The sequence below is a fragment of the Neofelis nebulosa genome, chromosome 8, assembly GCF_028018385.1.
Source record: "Neofelis nebulosa isolate mNeoNeb1 chromosome 8, mNeoNeb1.pri, whole genome shotgun sequence".
Lineage (NCBI taxonomy): Eukaryota > Metazoa > Chordata > Mammalia > Carnivora > Felidae > Neofelis > Neofelis nebulosa.
Window position 1 is genome coordinate 24,517,657 of NC_080789.1, and position 26,728 is coordinate 24,544,384.

At 37.3% G+C, this 26,728-nt stretch overlaps 1 protein-coding gene and 1 pseudogene across 5 annotated transcripts in view; both read right to left on the reverse strand.

Moving 5' to 3' along the window:
• The window catches only part of CFAP54 (cilia and flagella associated protein 54), a 288,646-nt gene that overhangs the window by 126,801 nt on the left and 135,117 nt on the right, over positions 1 to 26,728 (reverse strand). For all 5 annotated transcript variants that reach the window (XR_009265430.1, XM_058741709.1, XM_058741710.1 and 2 more), the window contains 7 exons: positions 26,069 to 26,299; positions 23,893 to 24,035; positions 21,700 to 21,881; positions 19,943 to 20,170; positions 9,117 to 9,340; positions 8,881 to 9,016; positions 5,280 to 5,388 (listed from right to left, as the gene is read on the reverse strand). Coding sequence is in view for 4 of the 5 variants with exons in the window: in XM_058741709.1 (XP_058597692.1) it covers positions 5,280 to 5,388; positions 8,881 to 9,016; positions 9,117 to 9,340; positions 19,943 to 20,170; positions 21,700 to 21,881; positions 23,893 to 24,035; positions 26,069 to 26,299 (1,253 nt within the window). In the remaining variant the exon portion in view is untranslated. The remainder of the gene's footprint in view (positions 1 to 5,279; positions 5,389 to 8,880; positions 9,017 to 9,116; positions 9,341 to 19,942; positions 20,171 to 21,699; positions 21,882 to 23,892; positions 24,036 to 26,068; positions 26,300 to 26,728) is intronic.
• LOC131519048 (translationally-controlled tumor protein-like) lies at positions 16,530 to 19,898 on the reverse strand (annotated as a pseudogene).

Genomic DNA, 26,728 nt, shown 5'->3' on the forward strand with positions numbered 1-26,728 from the left:
AAGATTATAAGGTTCCTGTTCTGTGTTTTTCCTACAAGAATTCATGAGCTTGGCTTTTATCTTTTTCTCCTTAAAGACTGAAAGGGGAAGAGCTTCCTTCCAGGAAAGAAGTTAAGAAAGTAAAGCAAAAGGTGGAAGCTGGAAGCTTTCATGGAATATTATTTTAAGACAGTTATCTCCTCTAGGCCTTACTTTTCAATCTCTGTTAAAATTGGGATGATAATATTTACCTCTGAGTATTACTGTTTTAACCTGTGTCAAGTGTCTAGCATAGTGCCTGGCAGGGAGTAAGCATTCAATAGACGGCAGCTACATATTGTCTGTTAGTCATATATTTTTAAAATATATATTGAGCACTTACCAGTAGTAGGCACTCTGCCAGTCATGGAAGAGATACAAGTGAACAAAACAAACACATGCCTTGCTCTCATGGAGCTTTCATTCTGGAATAAAAATTCGCAAAGGCATCTGCTATCTGGGACAATCAGAAGGACAGGAGGAACAGGAGATGTTTGCAATCTTTAAAATGTGAGACCTCAATAAAATCATCCTTCCACTTTTTATCAAATATCTGCTTATAAATCATTCCTCCTTATTTTTTTTTTCCTAAACTACATTTCAGTTTGTTGGGTTTTTTTCTTTTTTTTCAAGCCCTAGAAGACCTTTTTTCCTGTGCTCTAACAAGGATTCTGCTGGTGTTTCTGTGCTATCAACATGCGATAACTAGTGAAAGCAATGAAGACACATCATTAGCTTCGGAGGCTTGTCCATACTTCCCCGTCTCAAGTGGGAGTTCCTCTCTGAAGACTTCCATGAATAACTCAAGAAACTATTTCAAAGGCACTAATAACCTCAACAGTTTGAAATAGGTTAGAAGAAAAAGAAGGAGAATGAGAGGAGGAGGGTGAGAAAGAGGAGGAGGGTGGGTAAGAAGGAGAAGGAGGAGAAAAAGAAGAAGAGGAGAGGAAGAGGACGGAGGAAAAAAAAAAAAGAATTGCTGTGTCTCTTATTGTACTGATGTACTCATTAAAACTGAAGCACCAATGACTCCTGAGAGATAGGTTCACCAAGGAAGAACCCCTGGGAGTGATATAAGATTGAGCTGCTTTCTACACATATGATCTTATCAGTCCAAATGCCCAGAGGCTGTAATAAAACACACCTGCCAAAGGGTTGAAAGTTCCAACATACCTGAAGACTGAAGAACCCTATCAGAGATAACTTAAATACCAATAAGATCAAAACTCAAGAAACAGATCCTAGACAGAATGCAAAAACAGCTACAATAAAAGGCATATTCACAGAGTCATCTCCCCTGTGAAGCTTAACAAGCAGGCAAGTTACTCATCCATACAAAAAATAATCTATAAAGTGAGGTTTTCTCACTTCTTTACATCCTACAGAGACTATACCAAATTACATATGCATTATTAAATAGTTAGAGGGAGAATAGAATGCTGTTAAATAATGAGAACACCAAATGTTTGTAGGCACTGGAGCATTACAATATCTGTTCTGAAGAATTAAATGTATCAAGCATTACCACCCAATGCTGTTATGCCAAAAGAAAATCTATGATGTTCTAAAGCAGCAATCTGGTGTGGAAACCATCAAGAGTATACTTGGTCTTTCAAAAGTATTGCAAACATGTTATGAGGACATACATAAGACCCATCATGCTTATAAATGTGTTAAAATGATCTAAGTTCAGTACACTGAAAAAAAAATCACCATCCTAAAAATTGGTCAAATAAGCCCAAAAGTGTGGGCCAAAATATGCTCCTAGTCACAAAGGTCCTAGAGTGTTATAAAGAGCTTTAAGTCTGATGTCAAGATTTTAATGATAATGGGTCAATGTAAAACTTATAATTAGTATGCAGGATCATCTAAAAACTACCATACTACTACAATAAGTCAGGATAAAGTATCTGTCTCCCCATGACCACTGATATATGGCAAAACTTTTTTGAGTGCTATAAGTTTAGAGGAGAGACTAATCTGAGAGGAGACAAATGGTGAACAGGCCAGGTAGTTTAGTGGAACGCGTATGGGCTGAGCAATTAGACAGACTAAGGTTTGAATCGTAGTTCCTAACTTACTAGTAACATTTAACTTTCTCATCTGTAATGTAAGCATAATAATATCTATCTCTTAAGATTACAAAAATTTAAAAAGCTAATGGTTATAATGTGCTAAATATAGTGCCTGGCCCAATTCATTATTACTGCCATTACAATATTTTTTAGATTATATTCCTGCTGTAGTCATTGCTCAAATGGACTATACCTCCACCACCACTGAGAATTAACCCAAATAATCATGGTAGCCTGACTTTACCTTCCTTCCTTTCTGTTCCACTACCCACCATCTTGCCTTTCCAAATGTAAGTTTAACAACAAGTAGGCAAAGTGCTTTTCTGACATATTGAATCCATCATCAATAAGACCTACTGGCCACACAGGTCTAGAATTTTGTTAGGCATGTTTTTCTTAGCCCTTAGGTGCTAATCATCATTTTTGATAATAAGCATTTTTGACACATTTCCTCACATTTGTTGCCCATTCTTTTCAGGACAGAAGGGATAATATAAATCACATTCTGAGTTATAGATCCCAAATTGAGGGATCTCCAGAGGTTTGACAGGTATGATCAAGAAAAGAAGAACATAGGGGCGCCTGGGTGGCTCAGTCAGTTGAGTATCCGACTTCGGCTTGGGTCATGATCTCACAGCTCGTGGGTTCAAGCCCCACGTCAGGCTCTGTGCTGACAGCTCAGAGCCTGGAGCCTACTTCAGATTCTGTGTGTGTGTGTGTGTGTGTGTCTCTCTCTCTCTGCCCCTCCCCCGCTGGGACTCACTCTGTCTCTTTCTCTCTCTCAAATAAAAATAAACGTTAAGAAAAAAAAAAGAAAAGAAGAACATATACTCAGGACAAATCACAACCTGATTAGAACTCCATTATTTAATGAGTATGAAAGGATAATTTGATTTATCATTAGAAGTAAAACCCACAAGTTTGTGGTTACCAATTCACTCAACTGGAGCCTCCACACTGCTCTGAAGCCCTTCTGTCTTCCTTTTATTTCCCTCAGGGTCCAGGCCACTCTTTCACATTCCTCCTGAAATCTCCCACCCTAGCAACCTTGGCTATGCCCTCAACCCCTTGCTTTATTAAGAAAATCTTGAGCACTGGGTGTTGTATGGAAACCAATTTGACAGTAAATTTCATATATTAAAAAATAAAATAAATAAATAAATAAATAAATAAATAAATAAATAAATAAATTTAAAAAAAAAAGAAAATCTTCAAAACCCAATGAGAACACCTTCAACTTCTGCCCTTACCACCTATAAACATTCCTGTGTTTGGGCCCATTCTCTCCTTCCATTCTGCCCATCCTCTCAGTATGGCTCCTCTAGAGGGTAAATTAGCGTTATCCCTCCTGCCTTGGAAACAATCATGGAAGCTTGTGTCAAGATGGAGATTCTATTAACCTATGATGAGAAGCAGCTCAGTACTCAACCCCATTGAACACAGTGGCATGAGCAATAAAATGGACTTTCCCTTGTGGGAAAGCAATAAGATTTGGGGATTGTTTATTACTACTGTATAGCATGGCCTGTTCTGGATGACTCAACTTCCAAAGTGAAGCCATCTTCAGGTCTATACTCCACATAACTCTCCCTGAGTGACCTCACACAAGCCCCTGATTTCAACCGCCACCACTATATTGATGATTAAAATACAAATCTGCTGAGGGCCTGACCAGTCTATCTAAGCATATACTAGATAGTTCTACTCAGTTATCATCCTGGCACCTCAAACTCAGTAATTTCAAAGTAGCTTTCTCTCACCTGCTCTTCCCTTCACTTTCCCTGTAGTGTGAAGACATGATATCTATCTAGCCACCCAAGCCAGAAACCAAGGCATCGTGGACCCCTCCCTTCTACGGCTAACCAGTATAGAATCAGTCCTGTGGACTTCTTCAGCCTTTCTCCCATATCTGTCTACTCCTCTATTCTCGCTGCCTGAGTCCAAGACTTCATTACGCCTTTTACACAAGTTAGGCGTACCCACTCCTCTGCTTCCAATGTGGTATGCTTTCAATTGATTCCCCACACTGCTGCCTGAGGTTCTGTCAAAAGCACAAAAATGATCATTTATTTCCTTCTTTAAATCCTTTTAACTAGCCCCACTCAGCTCTCCAGGTAAATCTGAATCTCTTTATCCTGCCTTCTAAGACCCTCCTGCCAACCTCCCTAACCTCAGTTTTTGCCTTTTCCTTTTTACGTTAGCTCCACTAACCTACATGCACAGCGATGCTGTTTACTGTTGCTTACAGCAGAAGCAGCAGGGGTAGTCATAATATGACAGATCTTATCACCTGATACTATAATCTCTGGCTTATTTACCAGTCTCTTTCAATGGGTTGTAAATTCCAGTGTAATAAATCTTTAGCCTCACCCAATCTTTAGTCTCTTTGTAATCTCAGGACCTAGTACAGGACTTACCACACAGTAGACACTCAGTAAATGTTTGCTGAATGACTGAATGGCCACCTAACTGATGCACTAAATGAATGAATGATTATATACATACTGACATACATACATAAAATCAATAGATAAATGAAAGAATCGTAACATGTCAAAGGGAAGATTTGCATTCCTTTCCTATACCAGAAACAGAGACACATGAAAAGTGCAATTGTGAGAAGGCATTATCTCCATATTCATCTTTTTTCTATTGCCTCTCCTACAGGCTGCACTGACCAAATATTCCAAGAGAGCTTCTCAGCTAAGAGCAAAGGAGCCATGATGTCCCCTCGTCTTCTCATGTGCTCTAGCGAAAAGACTTACAACTTGACCAGGATATAGCCAACAGAACAATCTATATTGATTATGGGAGTTATTACGGAAGTCAGGGCACAGCTTGAAAGAAAATAGTAAAAGGTCAATTTGAAAAGTTCCCAAGTGAGATAAAAACAGGGGAAATGTGCAAAACAGTTTTTTCCATGCTTATTTTTCAAATAATTTTCCTTTCCCCTTCTCTCCTTTCCCTTCTTCAACTTACAGATTAAACTAATCAAAACATATGTTTTAATTCCCCTTATATGACATTTATAACAACAGAAGATGGTAAATATCAAATGGGTTATTTTCAGTCCAATAAACCTGTGAAAGAGAATTGGAAAACATTTTAATTATGGAGGATCTGACATGCAGAACACAACAGCAAACCTTGGTTTAAAAAAAAGCTTCAAACTAAAATGGTTCCAACCTGAATAGATAAGCTTTTTAAAGAAATCTGTGCAGCTTCCTGTATCTTTCTCTTCACTTGTTGGAGGATTAATCTTGAGCTGCTTCCCAATGAAATTTCGGCAGGTTATCTTAAAAAAGGAAAACAAATATTACTTAGACAGGTATCTATAGCTAGAAAGTTAGCTTACTTATTTTTCAGTTGTCAAAAAAAAAAAGTACAAAAGGATGCTACAAATAAAAACTAGCAGAGTAGCATTTGATCATGAGAACCTTCAGGGAAAAAAGCTGCTACATACCGCTTTATATCTCTTTTGTACAGCACAGCTGGAAGAGCTTTAGGCAAATTATGTAGAGAAATTAAAATACGATTTTCTGATATTCTATAAATCCACAAGTCTAAATATATCTTCCATTATGCAAGTTAGAACATATCTAAAATATAGGCTGCTTTTCCAGTGGCTGAGTTTTTCACCCTACCCATAATTAATGCAATTTAAACTTCCCTGGTGAAGTTTTTCAGAACTAACTTCCTCTGTAATATTTTAAAAATTTATTTTCTAACAGATACTTAAGTCCTAAAATTGTAAAATATCTGAAATCAGAAAAACTTTAGACAAAAAGAAATTCTTTTAAAAGGCCTAAGAACCTCTTCTCCTTGTTTCTCCATTCCTACTCCTTGAACTAACCTATTTCTCAAAATACAGACCTCCTTGAATCTCAGTCTGATGTAGATGCTGTAGGTGTGTGTACATCTCAGTCTGATGTAGATTGCCCCTTGTAGGTGTGTGTACAATGAGACATAAACAGTCTAATAAAATGCAAATTCCTTCCCATGGCCTATTAAGGCCCTATTTGACCTGGTCCTTCCCCTCTCCCAGCTTCATTAAATAAATATTATGTGTCAGTCACTACTCTAAGCTCAAGGATAATACAGTGAACAAAGTAAACCAAAGTTCCTACTTTATGGAACTTATTCTAGAGGAAGTAGAAATCCAATAAACAAAACAGGAGTACATTATAGAGTACATTGAAGACTTATAAACACTGTAGACAGAAATAGAGCAAACAGGTACATAAATTTATACTGGATAAATTTATCTCATACAGAATATCTCATAATTTCTTCATCTCATACAGAAAGTGACGTTTAGCAAGGACTAGAGAAAGGTGAGTAAAAATCAGTGTGGATATTGGAGGGTGGGGAGCAATGTTCCAAGCAGGGGAGCAGCAAACGCAAGAATACCAAGACAGGAACGTCTTAAAGAACAGAGCACTTCCCTGAATCCTGCAGGGGAGTAATAAGAGATGAGTCACTGAAATCACAGGGGGATATGTGGAACATTAAGGCTATGATAAAGATGTTCACTTTATCTCTGAATCAGATGGGAAGCTGCTATAGGGTGTAAAAAGAAGGAATGGCATGATCTGATTTAGGGTTTTAAAAGGTCATTCTACCTGCTGCATTGAGAATAGACTAGGCCGGAGGCAGGGGTTCAGGGAAGTTGGAAGCAAGAATACTGATTAGGAAGTCATTGCATGAACCCAAGCAAATATAACAGTGGCTTCTCTATCAGAGAAGGAGTGATAGAGGCAGTGAGAAGTGGTCAGGTTCTGAACACATTTTGAAGGTAGAAGATTTGATAACCAATTTGAAGTGAGGTATGAAAGCAAGAGAAGAGTCCGGGATATCTCTAAGGTGTTTTGCCTGAACAACTAGGAGGACAGTGCTGTCACCAAATGAAGTGTGGAACACTTGTCAGAATAGGTTTGTTTGAGGTATACTAAACTTCAGAAGTTTATTAAACTTCCAAAGGATGACATTGATTAGGTAATATGATGGTTTTTTGGTGGGTCAACTTGGTTAAGCTGAACTATGAGAACAAAGGGAGGGAAGTATCCATTTTGTAGCATACACACACGTCATCCCAGCTATTCAGACACTAATATAGCTGCCACTATGAAGGGATTTTGCCGGTACTAATTAAAGTCTCTAATAAATTTGCTTTAAACTAAAGAGATTATCTTCAGTGGGCCTGACCTAAGCAGATGAGTCCTTGATGTGCTGGAGGTCTCCCGACTCCAATCTCCAAACAGCATGCAGGTCCACAACTGCTTTCTCCTCACTGCATCATCCCTCACAACTGCCTAAGGATAAGAGCTTCTGGCTATACCTGTAGGGTTCCTTCCTCCTCATGATCCTGACTGTCCACCTTACAATTGTGGACTTGTCTGGCCAGCCCCCACAATCACAGAAACCAATTCCTTATAATAAATCTTGATAGATGACAGATAGAAAAATAGATAGACAGATACAAAATAGATCTTACTAGTTCTGCTTCTCTGACTGAACCCTGACAGATACAGGCAATTACGTGTCAACACAGTATTCAGGAGAAAGCTCTAGACTGGAGCTGTAATTTCAAGAGCCATTATCATAAAGATGGTGCTTAGAGCCACAGACTGAATTAGCTCCCCAAAGGAGAGTATGAGACACTGGGGAGAAGAGGAAAAAGCAAAGCCCCCCTCCTTTTACCCTCTCCCGCATCTGCTCCATTGCAGTCATCCAGTCCTTCTTTCTGTCCTACCTCAGGGCCTTTGCCCTTGTCCTAACCTTGGGCTGGAACTCTCTTCCTTTTGTATGACTGGCTATTTCTCATCAGATGTTACCATCTCCAAGAGGCCTTCCAGATCACCCTTGCTGAAGTTTCCACCTCCCACCCCACCTATCTCACTGACCGATTTTATTCTCTTCAGAAAATTGATAATGATCATAAATCTTTTTACATATCTGTTTACATGTTTATTATCTGGCCTTACCTCTACTCCCCAAAATTAAACTCCATAAAGCAAGAACTTAGGCTGTATTCTCATTGCATGAAACATGCAGGGATCAAGAATATGCAAGGGCCATAAGGAATCTCTGTGAGAAGAAGAAAATGGAGTCCCCATTGTGTGATTGCAACACCACAAGCACACAGACTGGTTTGTGAGGCAGGGACTGGATTTCAGCCCTCACATATACCAGGGGCCCTTGGGCAGGACACAGTTTGTAAAACTGTATGCAGTGGCTCTGGTATTAGATAGTTGATACACATTTATTAAATTAATAAATGAAAGAAGCTACTTCCCTTTCCTCTACCTAACTCAAAGCTGCACCATGACTTTCACGGACCTTAGACAGTTTTGCCTTCATGAGTCCACACCTCCACCAAAAATATCAAAAATTATATTTTATGACTATGTTGGCATAAATACAAGTGTATTAATAGTAAAAATTAAGACATTTTCTTTGACCTAAAAGTTACTCTTTGTCTTCATATTTAAAAAATTAAAACATGTAGTGGGCCTCTCAAAGTATTGTGGCTCTAGACATTGTCCCCTCTGTGTCTAACAAATATATCAGCTCTGATCTGAATATAAGTTTCCTATGGACAAGGACTTAATTTTTGTTTACGCTGTATCTGGAAAATACTGACACGTAGCAGGCTTTCGATAATGTTTGTTGCTATGAATGATAAATGCCTCCGTGAAAATAATACTTATCTGATCCCTAAATCTTTGTATTTAATATGTACACTCATTAGAAGTCACAACTGCATGAATAACAGAGCCAAACTCACCTTCTCTTCATATTCAGCTTCATATCTTGCACAAGGTTGTTGGGTAACATCTGGGCCATTGAACTTGGATATTCTTAGAAGAAGCTGGCGCTGTGCATATACCAGGAGCGGTGTCACTTGCTCTGTGTATCTCTCACTAGACAGGGGTAGAGATACATTGAAAAGGAGACATTCATTAAAATACATTTTTAAAACTAACGCTTGTCACTTTCATTTGCCCTTACAGTGATACTTACTGTGAAATTGTATTGAACTGGATGGCAAGTGATACTAGTGTCTCCCATTTTTCCACTTGATATAAAACCTCCAGAGACTTTAACACAAAGTCGTGGATCCATTTCAAATCAACCACATTTACATCATCCAACGGATCCTCAAAATTAAGGCTAGAACCACCATGATCATTTTTAATATTTCCATAGCAGCTTGGAACACTGAACTCTCCTTTTTCTTCAATAACCTGCAAACAGCACATGGAAAAATAATTGTGTATTTTCAGATTTTACTACACACTTTTTCCGGAAACCAAATGTGATAAAAATATAACATAGAAGAGAACTGAAGACAGACAAATTGAAATGTTTTTATTATGCAAATCCAAGCTATTCAACAGAACTTTCTATGATGATGGAAATGTGCTGTCTGTGTTGTTTGATACAGTAGCCACTAAGCATGTGTGGATACTGGAACTATTGAAAAATGACTATTTCAGCTGGATTTTTAATTTTACTTAATCTTAATTAAGTTTAAATTTAAATAGCCACATACAGTCTAGTCATTACCACATTAGATAGCACAGACTGAGGTCTATACTTCCTGGTACACAGTCACTATCTATGTAAGTAAGGATATTAAACCAATAAGATTAAGTTTTGAGGAAGAACAGGTTTGAGTATATACAAATAATTAAGTTTCCGTAATACATTGGTTACATTCATCAGTTTGCAGCATAATATGTCCAGTCTCCCAGTGCAAAGGTCAAACCTATGGAGAAGGAAATGTAGAAAACACAGTTTTTGCCTAAGTTAAAGAGATACCATGTAACTAATATATTAATTTCCCATGAGTCCCTGATGCATTTGTGTATACCCCTAGAAATTCTTGAGACAAACAAAACCCCTTAAATCCACCTATAAGCCAGGTTGCAGCCCAACAAATAGTTGGGTAACACAAGACCAGCCCCTCTTAAGCTGGTGTTACCATTAAGCATAATCCATGCATAGGGAAAGTAAGGTATCGACAAAAGTAGAGGAAACATCTCTAACAAGATTCATGGTCCTTGAAGTTGGAAGAAACCTAGGGAGTCATCTGGCTGTGCACTGCAATATGTATACCTCAAGTCAGGCTGTGTAGGTGTAAATAATAGTTGTGTCACATGTGACCTATGTGAATTTGCCTTCTTAGCATGGTCCCTGCACATGGGACATACTCAACAGGAGGTAGTTTCCATTTTATTGATGTTATGAGCTCCATCCCTCTAATCCACTGATTCTACAGTAAGACTTGCAGCAGCAAAGAGCTGCACAAAGAGCTATCTCCATTTCCTTTACCTCAGGGTTCCAAGTGGAGGCACTCTTGGCCTTTACTCAATCCTCTTGGTAAGTGTGGAAGAACTCAAGCCTGTCCCACTCAACTTTTCACAGGTGGCTGCTCTATCAGAACCTGCCTGCCTATGGGATGACACATTCTTCCTTTAGACATGGGTAAATTTCCTGGGCCAGGCTGAAATAACTTTCCCTGGGCCATCCCCAAAGAAGAGGGGTATCTGCTATCGGTTAGTCATGCCTAGATCTACATGGTAAGTTTACTCCTGGGATGAGGGATAAGGAAGACCTCTGTGGTTTCTATATATTCCAATATAGTCTTTATCAACAACAAAGCTGATATTGGACCTCCAATCATCAAGAGGGAAAAACGTATTATCTATTTACTTCCCAATTTTGGTAACATTACCTAACAACATTGAGAAATAAACAGGAATGGCATTTGGGGGTCAAAATAGCATATGGAAAGTGAAGTTTCTGGCATGGTAAAGACAAGTCATTTAGTTCTGAAGATTAAGTATGGGCCATGTGTAATTTTTAAAAACTTTTCCTTAAAAAAAATTTCTAACACTTACTAACTATAATAATATAATCCCACCTAACAAAGGATATTAACAAAAAAATCCTCCAAAATGTTACTGAATACTTACTGCTCACATTTTCTTCAGATCTTATAAATTTTTTGATTGCCTTAGTTTGAAATGGGATCCATTTCAAATGGATAAGGTCCAAACATTGCAATTATTTATGTCTTTTAAGGCTTTTTTTTTAACCTGTAGGCTCCATTTCCTCTTTTTATACTTCAATTTTTTGATGAAGAAGCCAGGTTGTTTGCCCTGTAGAGTTCCCATAGTCTGGATTTTACTGATGCATCCCCACAGTTTCATTCTAAATGTTTCTCTGCCCCCTGGATTTGGTTAGATTTAATTGGTTGGTTAGATTTAAATGCTTGCTCAGATTTATTGTTTTCCAACAAGTGTACTTCACAGGTATGCTTCATCCTCCCATGAATTCATAAAGAATTGCAAAATCCTTATATGAATTTCAACATTCTTTCTTCATTTCTTACCTGAAAATTCTATAAAGAAAAATTTCTCTTCATCAACTATCAACTATTTGGTATGGTTCATATATGAAAGGTAATCAGCCTTTTTTATTCACCAAGGAGTCCTGTTTCTTTTGGTGGGAAACAGTTTTTAAAGAACACATCTGGGTGCTGAGATTTGTCACTTCTTTTTTGAATCCTTTGAATTGTTTTGACACCTTTGTAAAATATTGACCATATGTATGAGTCTATTTTTAAGATTCTCTATTTATTCCATTGATATGTTTCTCTCTTTAGCCAATATCATGCTCTCCTAATTGCTACAGCATTGATAAGCCTTGAAGTCAGGTAATGAGTTCTCAAATTTGTTCTTGTTATTTATTTTCTTTAAATTTTTATTCACTTATTTTGAGAGAGAGAGAGAGAAATAGCACACATGCATGCATGTGGAAGGGCAGAGAGAGGGAGAAAGAGAGAGAGAGGAGGGAGGGAGGGAGGGAGGGAGGGAGAGAGAGAGCGAGAGAGAGAGAGAGAGAGAGAGAGAGAGAGAGAGAGAGAGAGAATCCTAATCAGGCTCCACACTGTCAGCACAGAGCCCAACGTGGGGCTCAAACTCACAAACCTTGAGATCATGACCCGAGCAAAAACCAAGAGTAGGATGTTTAACTGAGCCATCCAGGCACCTCTAAATTTGTTCTTTTTAAAGATTTTCTTGGCCATTCACTTTTCTTTGCATTTGCTTATAAATTTTAAAATGAACTGTCAATTTGCACCCCCCAAAAAAATGTCTGTTGGAATTTTCATTGGGATTTTACTGAATCAATAGACCAAATTGGAAGTAAATGATATCCTAGCAGTATTAAGTCTTTTCGTTCATGAACATGACACATCTCTGTGTATATTTAGGTCTTCTTTTATTTTTTTTTTTGCAATGTTTTATAATTTTCAGTGTAAAAATCTTACACAAATTTCATTAGATATATTCTTAGATATTTGATATTTTGAATGGTATTTTTAAAATTTCATTTCCTAGTTGCTTTCCACTCATACAAAGAAATACAATTTATTTTTGTTATACTGACTTTATGGGCTGTTATTTTATTAGTTCTAGTAGTTGCTTTTTAGAGGCCTGAAGAGTTGGAATTTTCTATATAAAAATTCATAGTGTTCCTTTCTAATCTGCATGTCTTTTGTTTCTTTATCTGCCCTATTGCACTTGTCAGGATATCTGGCATGATATTGAACAAAAGTGGTATGAGCAGACGTCCTTACTTTTTCCCAGTCTTTGAGGGAAACACACAATAATTTCACCATTAAGTATGATGTTAACAGTAGATACTAATTTTTATCAGGTATTCTTAGTTTCCTGAGAGTCTCTAACATCGGTGACATTGCTTTTGTTTTGCTTCCAACTGTATTAGTCTCTTATTATTCTTTTGATAATCTCTTCCAGAGTTAACTACTTCTGTTTTGAGGTAATAAAATGTATAATGATCCACTTCACATTTAGTGCTCTATGTATATGGTCTTTTCCTTTATTTCAACTTAGAATTAAGACTTATAACTCTTGTTTTTTGTTTTTTGTTTTCATTTAACAGTCCCAAACGTAGTTTTCCCTGTAGAAGTTATCTGAACATAGTCTTATGCTTTCTAGTAGTAGTCTACAGCCAGGCTCTATCTTTCTAAGAACACTAGGAGACACTTAGTTTATTTTTTTTTTCAATATATGAAGTTTATTGTCAAATTGGTTTCCATACAACACCCAGTGCTCATCCCAAAAGGTGCCCTCCTCAATACCCATCACCCACTCTCCCCTCCCTCCCACCCCCCCATCAACCCTCAGTTTGTTCTCAGTTTTTAAGAGTCTCTTATGCTTTGGCTCTCTTCCACTCTAACCTCTTTTATTTTTCCTTCCCCATGGGTTTCTGTTAAGTTTCTCAGGATCCACATAAGAGTGAAACCATATGGTATCTGTCTTTCTCTGTATGGCTTATTTCACTTAGCATAACACTCTCCAGTTCCATCCATGTTGCTACAAAGGGCCATATTTCATTCTTTCTCATTGCCACGTAGTACTCCATTGTGTATATAAACCACAATTTCTTTATCCATTTATCAGGTGATGGACATTTAGGCTCTTTCCATAATTTGGCTATTGTTGAGAGTGCTGCTATAAACATTGGGGTACAAGTGCCCCTATGCATCAGTACTCCTGTATTCCTTGGGTAAATTCCTAGCAGTGCTATTGCTGGGTCATAGGGTAGATCTATTTTTAATTTTTTGAGGAACCTCCACACTGTTTTCCAGAGTGGCTGCACCAATTTGCATTCCCACCAACAGTGCAAGAGGGTTCCTGTTTCTCCACATCCTTGCCAGCATCTATACTCTCCTGATTCATTCATTTTGGCCACTCTGACTGGTGTGAGGTGATATCTGAGTGTGGTATAATGATCCACATCTGTATTTGTATTTCCCTGATGAGGAAATACATCATCATTTGTTTTGTATTTCCCTGATGAGGAGTGACGTTGAGCATCTTTTCGTGTGCCTCTTGGCCATCCGGATGTCTTCTTTAGAGAAGTGTCTATTCATGTTTTCTGCCCATTTCTTCACTGGGTTATTTGTTTTTCGGGTGTCGAGTTTGGTGAGCTCTTTATAGATTTTGGATACTAGCCCTTTGTCCGATATGTCATTTGCAAATATCTTTTCGTACCCCGTTGGTTGCCTTTTAGTCTTGTTGGTTGTTTCCTTTGCAGTGCAGAAGCTTTTTATCTTCATAAGGTCCCAGTAGTTCATTTTTGCTTTTAATTCCCTTGCCTTTGGGGATGTGTCAAGTAAGAAATTGCTATGGCTGAGGTCAGAGAGGTCTTTTCCTGCTTTCTCCTCTAGGGTTTGGATGGTTTCCTGTCTCACATTCAGGTCCTTTATCCATTTTGAGTTTATTTTTGTGAATGGTGTGAGAAACTGGTCTAGTTTCAATCTTCTGCATGTTGCTGTCCAGTTCTCCCAGCACCATTTGTTAAAGAGACTGTCTTTTTTCCATTGGATATTCTTTCCTGCTTTGTCAAAGATTAGTTGGCCATACGTTTGTGGGTCTAGTTCTGGGGTTTCTATTCTATTCCATTGGTCTATGTGTCTGTTTTTGTGCCAATACCATGCTGTCTTGATGATGACAGCTTTGTAGTAGAGGCTAAAGTCTGGGATTGTGATGCCTCCTGCTTTGGTCTTCTTCTTCAAATTTACTTTGGTTATTTGGGGCCTTTTGTGGTTCCATATGAATTTTAGGATTGCTTGTTCTAGTTTCGAGAAGAATGCTGGTGCAATTTTGATTGGGATTGCATTGAATGTGTAGATAGCTTTGGGTAGTATTGACATTTTGACAATATTTATTCTTCCAATCCATGAGCACGGAATGTTTTTCCATTTTTTTATATCTTCTTCAATTACCTTCATAAGCTTTCTATAGTTTTCAGCATACAGATCTTTTACATCTTTGGTTAGATTTATTCCTAGGTATTTTATGCTTCTTGGTGCAATTGTGAATGGGATCAGTTTCTTTATTTGTCTTTCTGTTGCTTTATTTTTAGTGTATAAGAATGCAACTGATTTCTGGACATTGATTTTGTATCCTGCAACTTTGCTAAATTCATGTATCAGTTCTAGCAGACTTCTGGTGGAGTCTATCGGATTTTCCATGTATAATATCATGTCATCTGCAAAAAGTGAAAGCTTAACTTCATCTTTGCCAACTTTGATGCCTTTGACTTCCTTTTGTTGTCTGATTGCTGATGCTAGAACTTCCAACACTATGTTAAACAACAGCGGTGAGAGTGGACATCCCTGTCGTGTTCCTGATCTCAGGGAAAAAGCTCTCAGTTTTTCCCCATTGAGGATGATGTTGGCTGTGGGCTTTTCATAAATGGCTTTTATGATCTTTAAGTATGTTCCTTCTATCCCGACTTTCTCGAGGGTTTTTATTAAGAAAGTTGCTGAATTTTGTCAAAGGCCTTTTCTGCATCGATTGACAGGATCATATGGTTCTTCTCTTTTCTTTTATTAATGTGATATATCACGTTGATTGATTTGCAAATGTTGAACCAGCCCTGAATCCCAGGAATGAATCCCACTTGATCATGGTGAATAATCCTTTTTATATGCTGTTGAATTCGATTTGCTAGTATCTTATTGAGAATTTTTGCATCCATATTCATCAGGGATATTGGCCTGTAGTTCTCTTTTTTTACTGGGTCTCTGTCTGGTTTAGGAATCAAAGTAATACTGGCTTCATAGAATGAGTCTGGAAGTTTTCCTTCCCTTTCTATTTTTTGGAATAGCTTGAGAAGGATAGGTACTATCTCTGCTTTAAACGTCTGGTAGAACTCCCCTGGGAAGCCATCTGGTCCTGGACTCTTATTTGTTGGGAGATTTTTGATGACTGATTCAATTTCTTCACTGGTTATGGGTCTGTTCAAGCTTTCTATTTCCTCCTGATTGAGTTTTGGAAGCATGTGGGTGTTTAGGAATTTGTCCATTTCTTCCAGGTTGTCCAGTTTGTTGGCATATAATTTTTCATAGTATTCCCTGATAATTGCTTGTATCTCTGAGGGATTGGTTGTAATAATTCCATTTTCATTCATGATTTTATCTATTTGGGTCATCTCCCTTTTCTTTATCAAATTTGTTTATTTTTTCAAAAAACCAACTCTTGGTTTCGTTGATCTGCTCTACAGTGTTTTTAGATTCTATATTGTTTATTTCTTCTCTGATCTTTATTATTTCTCTTCTGCTGGATTTAGGCTGAGAAGACACTTCGTTTAAACACACATTAAGTAAGAGATATTCTCTCAAGTAAGTTTAAATGCATTTTGTTTTTAGGCAACCTACATGATATGTTTTTTCTTTAAGAAAAATGACCCCACTCCAAATAAATCAACATCAAAATAAATGAAGAGATCAAGATGACATCACCCAATTGTTTAAGTCCTGGTGTTGTGTGGATGGGTGAAAAGCAGCAGCCAGTTATGATGATGGATGATGGATCCAAAGTAATTGCCATTTTGTTAACATTTTTTCATTTCTAAACCATCCTTAAAGAAAATCATATATGGGGTCACATCATCCTCACGGTAGCCCAGCAGAGCAACCTTGCCATCTGGATTCATGTTTTCACCAATAAGGAACCAGTAGTTTTTGAAATTAGCAAAGATGTGTTTGATTTGTCTGCAGCCTCTGTTATAAAAGGTTTTACACTTTCCAGTCTCTGTTCTTCAAGTTTGCCTTACACTGATTTCCTATTATCTATGATGTATTTTTTGTAGGCTTTGTTTGCGAAGCTTCTTTTCTGCTAAGTAATGGTTCCTGACAATATCAATGTCAACGATTACTGTGTTTTCAGGACCTTCACCTTGGGGGCCTTCAGCAGAGTACATTTCCATCAATGATACCTTCTGTCCTACTGACCATCTTCCCCTTCACCTCCAGGCACAGCCCATTCGCAACCTCCTGAATCCTGTAGATGTCAGAAAATATGTCGTCATGGCTGATGAGGTCTGGGTAGATAATCATGAGGGTGAGCAGAGAAAGAGGACAGCATCCCTGGCTTAGCAGGAACCCAGAGTTCAGAAAAAGAGCAGTGCAGCTGGAGCAGCACTCAAGGGGAGGGGGCTGGTGGAAAAAGCAATATCAAATTTTGTAAATGCTTTTGCTGTATCCATTTCAATAGCCATATAATTTGTCTCCTTTATCCTATTAATGTGGTGAATGACCTTGATTGATCTTTAAATGTTAACCTTACATTTCTGGGATAAACCTACTTGATCATCATTTGTATAACTGTACATATTATATACCTCATTTGCATATTTTATATATTATTGGGATTGATCTGCTAATATTTAATTAAGGATTTTTGTGTCTATGTTCATGGGTGATGTGGTTCATTCATTTCTTTTTGAAATACCTGTCAGTGTTAAGCTGGCTTTGTCGCTAAAACAAATTTGCTATATGATTTATTATTTTGTCCTTATATGTTTGCTAGAATTCTGCAGCAAAATATTCTGTGCACGGAGTTTTCTTTATCTCAAAGTTCCTAATTATAAATTGTTTGTTTAATATATTTAGGGCAATTCAATTTTTCTACTGCTTCTTGTATCAGATTTGTTAAGTTCTGCTTTCCAATAAACATGGTCATTTTATCTAAGTTATCAAATCCATTAGTAAAAGTGGATAATAATATTCTCTCATTTTTCTTTTAATATCTATAGGATCTGTAGTTATATCCCTCTTTCATCACTCTTGTCAGTAATTTATGCTTTTCTTTCCTTTTGTTCTTCACTTTTGTTCTTCAATTTTATCCTAGGATTCTGCCAATTTTAATACTCTTTTCAAAGGATCAATTTATTAACTTTATTAATTTTGTTTTGTTTTATATCTAATTTATTTCTGCTCTTATCTTTTCATTTCTTATTTCATTTGTCTTTTTTACTTACTTTGGATTTAATTTGCTCTTATTTTTCAAGCTCCTATAAGTGCACACTTAGATAACTGATGTTATATCTTTCTCCTTTTCTATTAAACGGCTAAAGTTATTAAGTTCCCTCTAAGCATCAGTTTATTTGCATCCCACAAAATTTGATACATTACCATCAGTTTGAAATATTTTTAAATTTCTCTTTTGTTTTTTTCTTTGATCCAGGGATTATGTAGAACTGTGTGGTTTAATTTCCAGATACTTAGGAGAGTTTTCTTCCTAATTTTTATTAATCTATTCACAAGGTAATGGTCAGAGAACATACTCTTTTAAGATTTTAGCCTTTTAAACTTTATTATGACTTAGTTTTTTACTCTGCATATGACCCACCTTGGTAAGCACACCACGTGCACTTATGCTCTGTTTCCAATCCACCTACATGTGGGTTGCACTTCAATTCTTACACTAACTACCTACCTAGAACCAAGGTCAGACTCCCTACATTTACAGAATCAGTCCTCCACAAAACTGTCCTTACTTCAGATGTTAGCCACAAGTCTCAGGATGCCTGCACTTCTGACTAACAAGCTATAAATTTAGGGGTTTCCATAACCCCCTCGGGTTCAATAATTGGCTAGCACTCACTTAAAACACTATACTTGGGATTACAGTTTTATTATAAAAGATACAACTCAGGAACAGCCAAATGAAAGAGGTACCCAGACTGGAAGAGTCCCGGATAAGGAGCTTCCATGCCCTGTCCCCATGGAGTCAGGCTACAAGTGCCTAATACATCAACGCTTTCACCAACCTGGAAGCTCTTCAAGTATACTTTTAATATCTGTTATTAGGAACATATACATTTATGATTAGTGTGTCTTCCTAATTAATTGAGCCTCTTCTCATTATGAAATGTCTCTCATTATCTGTCAAAATACTCCTTGATTTAAAGGTTATTCTCTCTAATATTATGAAGTCTTACCAGTTTTTTTATACTTACTGCATTCACGGTAGTATCTCTTTCCACTGTCTTATTTTCAATCGATTTCTTTACATTCAGAGTACTTCTGTGGTCAACTATACATGTCTTTGTTTTTATCCAACAATCTCTGCCTTTTGACTAGGGTGTTTAAACCACTTACATTTAATATAGTTATTGATATAATTGGGTTAGATTTATTATTTTCTACTTGCTTTCTGTTTGGCCCACATATTTTTGTTCCTCTGTCTCTTTTTTGCTGCCTTCTTTAATTAATTGACCACTGTTTAGTCTTTCATTTCACTGCAATTGATTTTTAGCTGTATCTCTTTATCTCTTTTTTGGTAGTTACTCTAAGGATTATTAAATGCATCCTTAACTTATCAACTTCTACATAGAGTTAATATTGTACCACTTTATATTTATATAAAATGTAAACAAAAATGAGAGTTTAACTTTATTTACTCTCAGTCTTTTGTGCTATTGTTTTCATATATTTTATACCTGGAATTTTATAAACTCCATGATTCAATGTGCTTTTATGTTTATTAATTTTCAATGTGTTTAGGTTATATTAGGTTTCCATTTTTTCCATTTCATTTTCATGCTTTAAACCACAGGGTGTAGATTTTAAATTGCTGCAAATTCTATGAGATCTGGCACAATAGAACAAGGAAAGATAAAGCAGTGAAGTAAAGAGAAACTGACAAGCTATTTGATCTCACTTGGAGGCTTTTTCTCTGACAAAAAAAGTTGCTATGAGGATTAAATGCATTACAGCTTATGCGGAAGTTGAAGCTCAGTAAGTGTCACTTTCTCTTTCCTTTAAAAAATTGAAATTTCAGGCTAAGATATTTGTAATTAACATCAGTATATGCTGTGCATTGTGAACCAAATAATGAGAAGCAAATGAATTATAGAAAAGCCAAGTAAGAACTCAAGGAAAACATTAACTTCCATTTATTCCAAGCTGCATGGTAAAAATTATTTGAGTACAATAAAAATAATTACCCAAATGCCCTTACCTTAATAGAATTGGTATTTTGCAGTTCTATTAACATGTCAATAAGTAATTCTGCTCCCAAATAGAATGGCAAAACACAGGTACAGAGGAAACCATCCTGGCTAACAGGAAATGTTTTATACAGATCCACTGCTTGTTTAAGAAGTATCTGTAGCTCCTGAGTAAAGTTCCAAAAGGTCCTACAGCTATTCTGAAGCAGAGTCCAATAGCCTCCACGATGAGCAAGAACCTAAGACAAACACAACATTCAAAAGATCCCAAAGTTTCAAAAGTTAGAGATCTCTGAACAACTTCATCTTTCTGCAAAAATAATGTCAATAATAAAAATAACACCATTTGTTATGTGACATTTACATCATTATATCAGTTAATTCTATCAATAGCTCCTATGAAATAAGTATATACTAGTATTCTACTTAATTTAGAGATAAGGAAACAGAGGCATGGAGCTAACTTGACCAAGGTCATGATCTGCTAAGTGGTCAGCTAGGATTTGCACACCAGGAGTCTGACTCCAACATTCCCATTGTTCTGGGCTCTGGGAATGTGGCAGTGAGCAAGAGTAACTGGGTCTGCTCTTGTGCTACTTCAGTTTCTTAGGGGAGGCTGAGACTAGATAAGTAGACAAAAATGTAATTTCAGGGAATAATAAGTATTGTAAAGAAAAATAATGCAGAAATGGGTCAGGATTTGACAAGCATGGGAGGATATGTCCTTTTAGATGGAGTGGTCAGGTTTGCTTAAGGAGGTGACATGAGCAGAGACTTGAATGTTGAGTTGAACAAATCATGTGAAGGTGAGAGTAGGGGTGTTGGGAGGAGGAGAACATTTGAAACCAAGGGAGCAGCAAGTGCAAAGGATGGAGGATGAACCTGAGGGATGAGGAAGGGTCAAGCAAGCTCAATGCTGTCAAGATCACAAAGAGGAGACTGGACTGAACAAGCACAAGATGAACTGAGTTCCAAGAAGAGAGCAGGACCCAGACCTTCCAGGACCCTGAAGCTGGTGGAAAGGATAAGATGCAATGCTTGTGGTCAAGGGGGCTGATGTGGGCTTACTTCACATTTTTTAAGAAATCACCCTCTCCACAGACAAAATGGGAACTCAAGTATTCCAGAAAGGATAGATTTCCCCTCAATTCTTGAGAGGTTTGAAGTATATGCTATTCCTGTTATGAGAAAAAGAAAACTAACTTCTTTATGGCTAATGATTCCAATTCTGAATTTAATAATGCATCATTTAATATTTAAGAAAAAAAAGAGAAAAGTATTTGAGAGAAGACACAAGAGCCAAGGTAGGCCAAGAGTAGGGCTTTCCTGTAGCCTAGAAAGAGTGTTTCCTGTGCTAGAGAGAATAAAGGGGTCTATGGTGTTCTAGGCGGCAGCAAGACTCCAGAGAGGAACAACTGGTGTCACCAGAGGCCATGTACCAAATATGGCAAGAAACTGGCACAGGAATATCTGAATATTCATGGAGATTATGTAGACAAGGACAAAGGCTATCTCAGCTCTGAACCAATGGATAACTGATGACTAAAGCAGCTCACCCCTGTCACTGACAACTTGACAACGTGTAAATCCTCAGCACTATGGCAGGCAAACCTCAAAAATGACTGACATGAAACTCAGCAAATTTGGTCTCAAAGTTGAAACTAAAATTATGGATCGTAAGTAAACTAATACAATATATCTTACGTGCCCAAACTGATGCCCTGAGATTCATGTCTATTACATTAGCAAATTAGAAAGACCACCTTACCATTGCTCTCCTGCAATATAAAAAGATTTTCATAAAATGATCCAATAGACCCAAATTTGCTGCTCGATCCTTTTCTTTAGTACTAAGACCTGACTGAGAGTCTGAGTCATAAACTGTTTGTGTCTTTGACACGTTTTCACCACTCATTCTGGAATTAATAAATGTGGAAAATTCCTCAGCATCTACAATACAAAAATAAAGTATAACATTATTGAAAACAGAAAGTTCCAGAAGACATAGGTGATAAACATCAAATCAGTAATTAAGGTAAGAAATGCTACATAAATTTGGAGGAAGCACAAGATTATCATGGACACAGTGAACCAAGAAAAGTTTCTAGAGAAGGAGGCTCTTAGATTAGGTCTTTAAGGGCAGACATGGTTTAGCTATGCGGGAAGACTATGAGGAAGCACATTCTGGGCAAGGGTGATGGCCACAGGAACAATGCAGAGGCACGAGTGTCATGTTTTCTGAGGAACCAATAACAGGATCCCACGGTTCCTTAATTTTCCCCTATACAGTCCATTCCCAGAACACATGGCAAGTAGCATCCCCTGGAGTTGGGCAGAGCAGCAACCATGTCCACTCCTTATCCTGTGGGTGTGGTATAAAGACACAAATTTCTCCTACTACAAACCTTCTTCTAAACTCTGCATTAAAGAACAAATCTCAGGACACCTGGGTGGCTCAGTCGGTTAAGCATCCAACTTTTTTTTTAATGTTTATTTTTGAGAGAGAGAGACAGAGACAGAGACAGAGCATGAGCAGGGTAGGGGCAGAGAAAGACAGAGACACAGAATCTGAAGCAGGTTCCAGGCTCCTAGCTGTCAGCACAGAGCCCAACTTGGTTATCGAACTCACAAACTGCGAGATCATGACCTGAGCTGAAGTCAGATGCTTAACTGACTGAGCCACCCAAGTACCCTGGTTAAGCATCCAACTCTTGATTTGGGGCTCAGGTCATGATTTCACAGTTCATGAGATCAAACCCCACTTCAGGCTCTATGCTGACAGCATGAAGTCTGCTTGGGATTCTCTCTCTGCCCCTCACTTACTCCCGCATGCTCTCTCTCTCTCAAAGTAAATAAATAAACTTAAAAAAAAGAAGTCTCAATAGTGGAATATTCTATTGTTGATTCCATGGGAGGTCTTAGGCATAAAAACTCAAGGAGCTGTATATTATAATCTACTTATAAAACTCAGACTCTATGTCGAGGGAATTTACTTTCAAATACCTCAATATTCATAGTATAACATGAAGGTACCAGTTAAATCTCATCTATACCCTAGAAGAAATCAGAAAGCATGTCAAGTACCTCAAATATAAATCAACACTCCTGGGGCAGCTACCCAGCATATGAAGTATCTTGATCAGCAATAAGTACATAATACATAATACTTAAAATACCATTAGTAAAAATCTACACAAGAAGGTCTGTATTAGCATGAAGATACCAGAAATAAATCTTTATTTATGAAGTGAGTGGTATTCAGGATAGGTGATTGTTTACGAATAGTGTCATCACTTGCAGCACCCAGATCAAGAGCCCTGTTCATCTGCATTTTTCCACCTCCCAGGGTGAGTCTCCTGTCACCTGGGCAGATGACAATACTGGTTGATCCTGCCATTCAGATGAATAGTATTGCACTCATCTTGGAGTAAGCCATCATGGAAGGTGTGAGTCGGAGATCCTAAGGCAAGAGTGGACTGCCCTGAGTACAAAATCAGTACTATAAAACAGCTATGTGAGTGTTTCATGCCTGCTTGCATCAGTATGTTTGGTGGAATTTGTCCTGAACTTTACTTCCCCTAAAATATAACACCTGATAGCAAGACCTCACCTATCTTAACAATCGGAGGCTACCAACATTTAAAAAGAACATTCTATTTGGTGAACAGCCAAATTGGTTTAGGTCAGAACATAACATATATATTTCCAAATACATATTATGAATCCATAAAAATACAGAAAAATTTTTAAAATTGAGCAAATAAGAACCTCCTACAAAATATCACAACTCAGTTAAAACCCCAGGTCATTGGAAAACGATGTGTGCATCCCTGTGTGTCTGTGGGGTGTGTGTGTGTGTTTGTGTGTGTGTGTGTGTGTGTTTGCGTGCATGAGTGTGCTGCATCAGTGAATAAAAACCTAGAGGCAATTTGACAGTATATAACATATTTATTTATTTTACCTGATGGTAAGTTGGCCTTTCTTTTCTTAGCTGTATGAAGGAAATCAAGTATTGCTTTATAGTTTTCTAGAGTCAATTTCACTGTTGGTAATACTGTTCCAGAATTATATAGTGAGAACATATTAGGATCACATGATCGGAAACTGCAGGAAGAAAATATCATTAAGAAAAAATAAATATATATATATATATAACTGAATTGAATCCATCAAATACAATCTACTTTAATTTTTAAAATATTTGTGGGGCGCCTGGGTGGCGCAGTCGGTTAAGCGTCCGACTTCAGCCAGGTCACGATCTCGCGGTCCGTGAGTTCGAGCCCCGCGTCAGGCTCTGGGCTGATGGCTCGGAGCCTGGAGCCTGTTTCCGATTCTGTGTCTCCCTCTCTCTCTGCCCCTCCCCCGTTCATGCTCTGTCTCTCTCTGTCCCAAAAATAAAAAAAAAAAAAAAAAAAAAAATATTTGTGAGTTAATGCTCCCAAATTTTGGATCATAACATATTCTGGCACTTAACCAAAGCCAAAAAATTTCCCATTAAATTTTAAAGTTATACAATGTAACTTTGCTCTTAGGGATTTTAACATCAATATCTATTTCCCTGAAAGGGCCCTTGAAAATGGGAATGATGATCTATACTTACTCTAAGGGCTCTGAAATAATAATTTATGTTAAATTAACCTGATTTAAGCAAAACTCAATGAAGATGCTTACTATATAAAGCAATGTGTCCATGATCAATACTATTTTTTTAAAATAAGGTCTACACAGTAAACAATCCTCCACCATACACACATACATACATACAAAAATACATAGATTCATAAATACGGAGTATGTTTTCATGGTTTTAGTAAAATTGAATTTAGCACCAAGTTACCCTGATACAAATTTGGTCATTGTCTAATTGCTGTGCTATGAAGTACTCATACCCTCTCTCTCTGCCCCTCCCCCACTGGCTCACATGCTCTAGCGCTCTCTCTCTCTCTCTCTCTCTCTCTCTCTCAAAATAAATAAATAAATAAACTTAAAAAAATACCCTTTTACAGTCTGTCACAGTCTTTCCTTCTTCCAATCCATTTGGTACGTTGCTGCCAGAGAAATTTTTTACCATAGCCCTGCATAAAAATCCTTAATAATCTCCCACTGTATATAAATTGAAGTTCCAATTTAATAGACAGTTAAGACCCTCTATGATCTGGTACTGACCTATTTTTTAAATTGTTTCACACCACTCCCTTTAATTTGCTGTAGATTCTGGTCAGACCACTTGGGGTTCTCATCTTGTGTTTCCTACCTGGGCTCTGACTCACGTTCTTCCAACTACCTGGAATACTTCTTTCTCTGCCTGTCTTGCCTATCCATCATGAACCAGGCCAAGTGGCCCCGCTCCATGCAACCTTTCCTGTCAGTTTCAGGTCAGAGGAAAGCCTCTTTCCCAGGAACAAAGAAGACTTTGTGCATACTTCACCTTCTACCATTATTTATAATTATTCGTTAACACTTGAGAGCTGCCGGACCAGACTCTACCTTGTGGGTCCTGTTCATCTTTGCATGCCCATTGCATCTGTCTCAGTACTTTGAATCTAACAAGTGCTTAGTAGTACTTTTTGAATGACAGACTCTACTCATCTTTTTAATTTTGACATAGTATTACATATTATGTATGTATCTTCTATTTTTATCTTTGTTAACACTTTAGCCAAAGACACTCAAGAACTCAACAGCATCTTGAATTAATAATAGGAAGTTTACATTTATGAGAAAATACTATCTGTGCTTATAGAGGCTTAAAATATACTTCAAAATGAAACAGAGATTCGCCTAATAACACCTACTAATAGCTACAGTTAATATTACCTACTATTAATAATAACACCTACTAATAGCTACACTTAATATTAAATTTCTCTTGAAATTATGCTTTCTCCTTTACTGAAAGCTATACTGACAAATATATACAAGCTACAGGCGGATTAGTACTTCCCAAGTGCTTATATCCAGGACTTGTTTAGGAAAGATCCTGAGACAAGAAATTAAATAATATACCAATGATCAGTAAAGAGAGAAGCACTCTGTCGACCTCTGTAAAGTATTATCTACATTGGAGCCCTGAACATACAAATAAAATTCATGTTCACAAGATTAAAAGAGTTTCATTCACTGATATCATTCTATACCTGACCACTGTGTGTGAAGTGCCAAATTTCATCTTCGTTCGTTCCGCTAGTTTCGTTAAAAGCAGGGAGAAGTGTGCACTTGCCAGATATAGGTTCATCTGAGCTCTCCAGGGCATCTCCTCAAGAAATAGTTGATGGAACCTCTTCCTTTTCACAAAATTTAATATTATAGGATTCAAGTTCTCCACCAGGGATCGATAGGCAAGTTTTCTAACATCAGTTCTCTTATTTCTGCCAAGGGAGAAACATATTTTGAAATTACACAAACTTCCAGATACTAAATAACGAAGAATGATTCCAATTTGTACAAAATACATCAAGAAGTCATTTGATTGCCCTTATGCAAATTTTTCTGGCTTAGCCATCATTTCCTTAGAGCTAATAATGTGAAATAGGGCAGCAGAGAAGGCACAAAGATAAACAAGAAGGATGAAGACACTACATATTGCCTTCCATTCTTTCTGATGCCGATGTCCTAAGCTCAAACCAAATGGCTTTTCTTTTCCATAACTGAAAGGCTACTGAGATTAGACAATTAAATTATAAAAATGTTCATATTCATCCCCTAACTTCAATATTAAACAAGAAAATCTCTGTATTGTTCCTTAAGGAAAAAAAATGGAGCAAAATTTTTTCCACAACTAGACTACAGCAGAAATA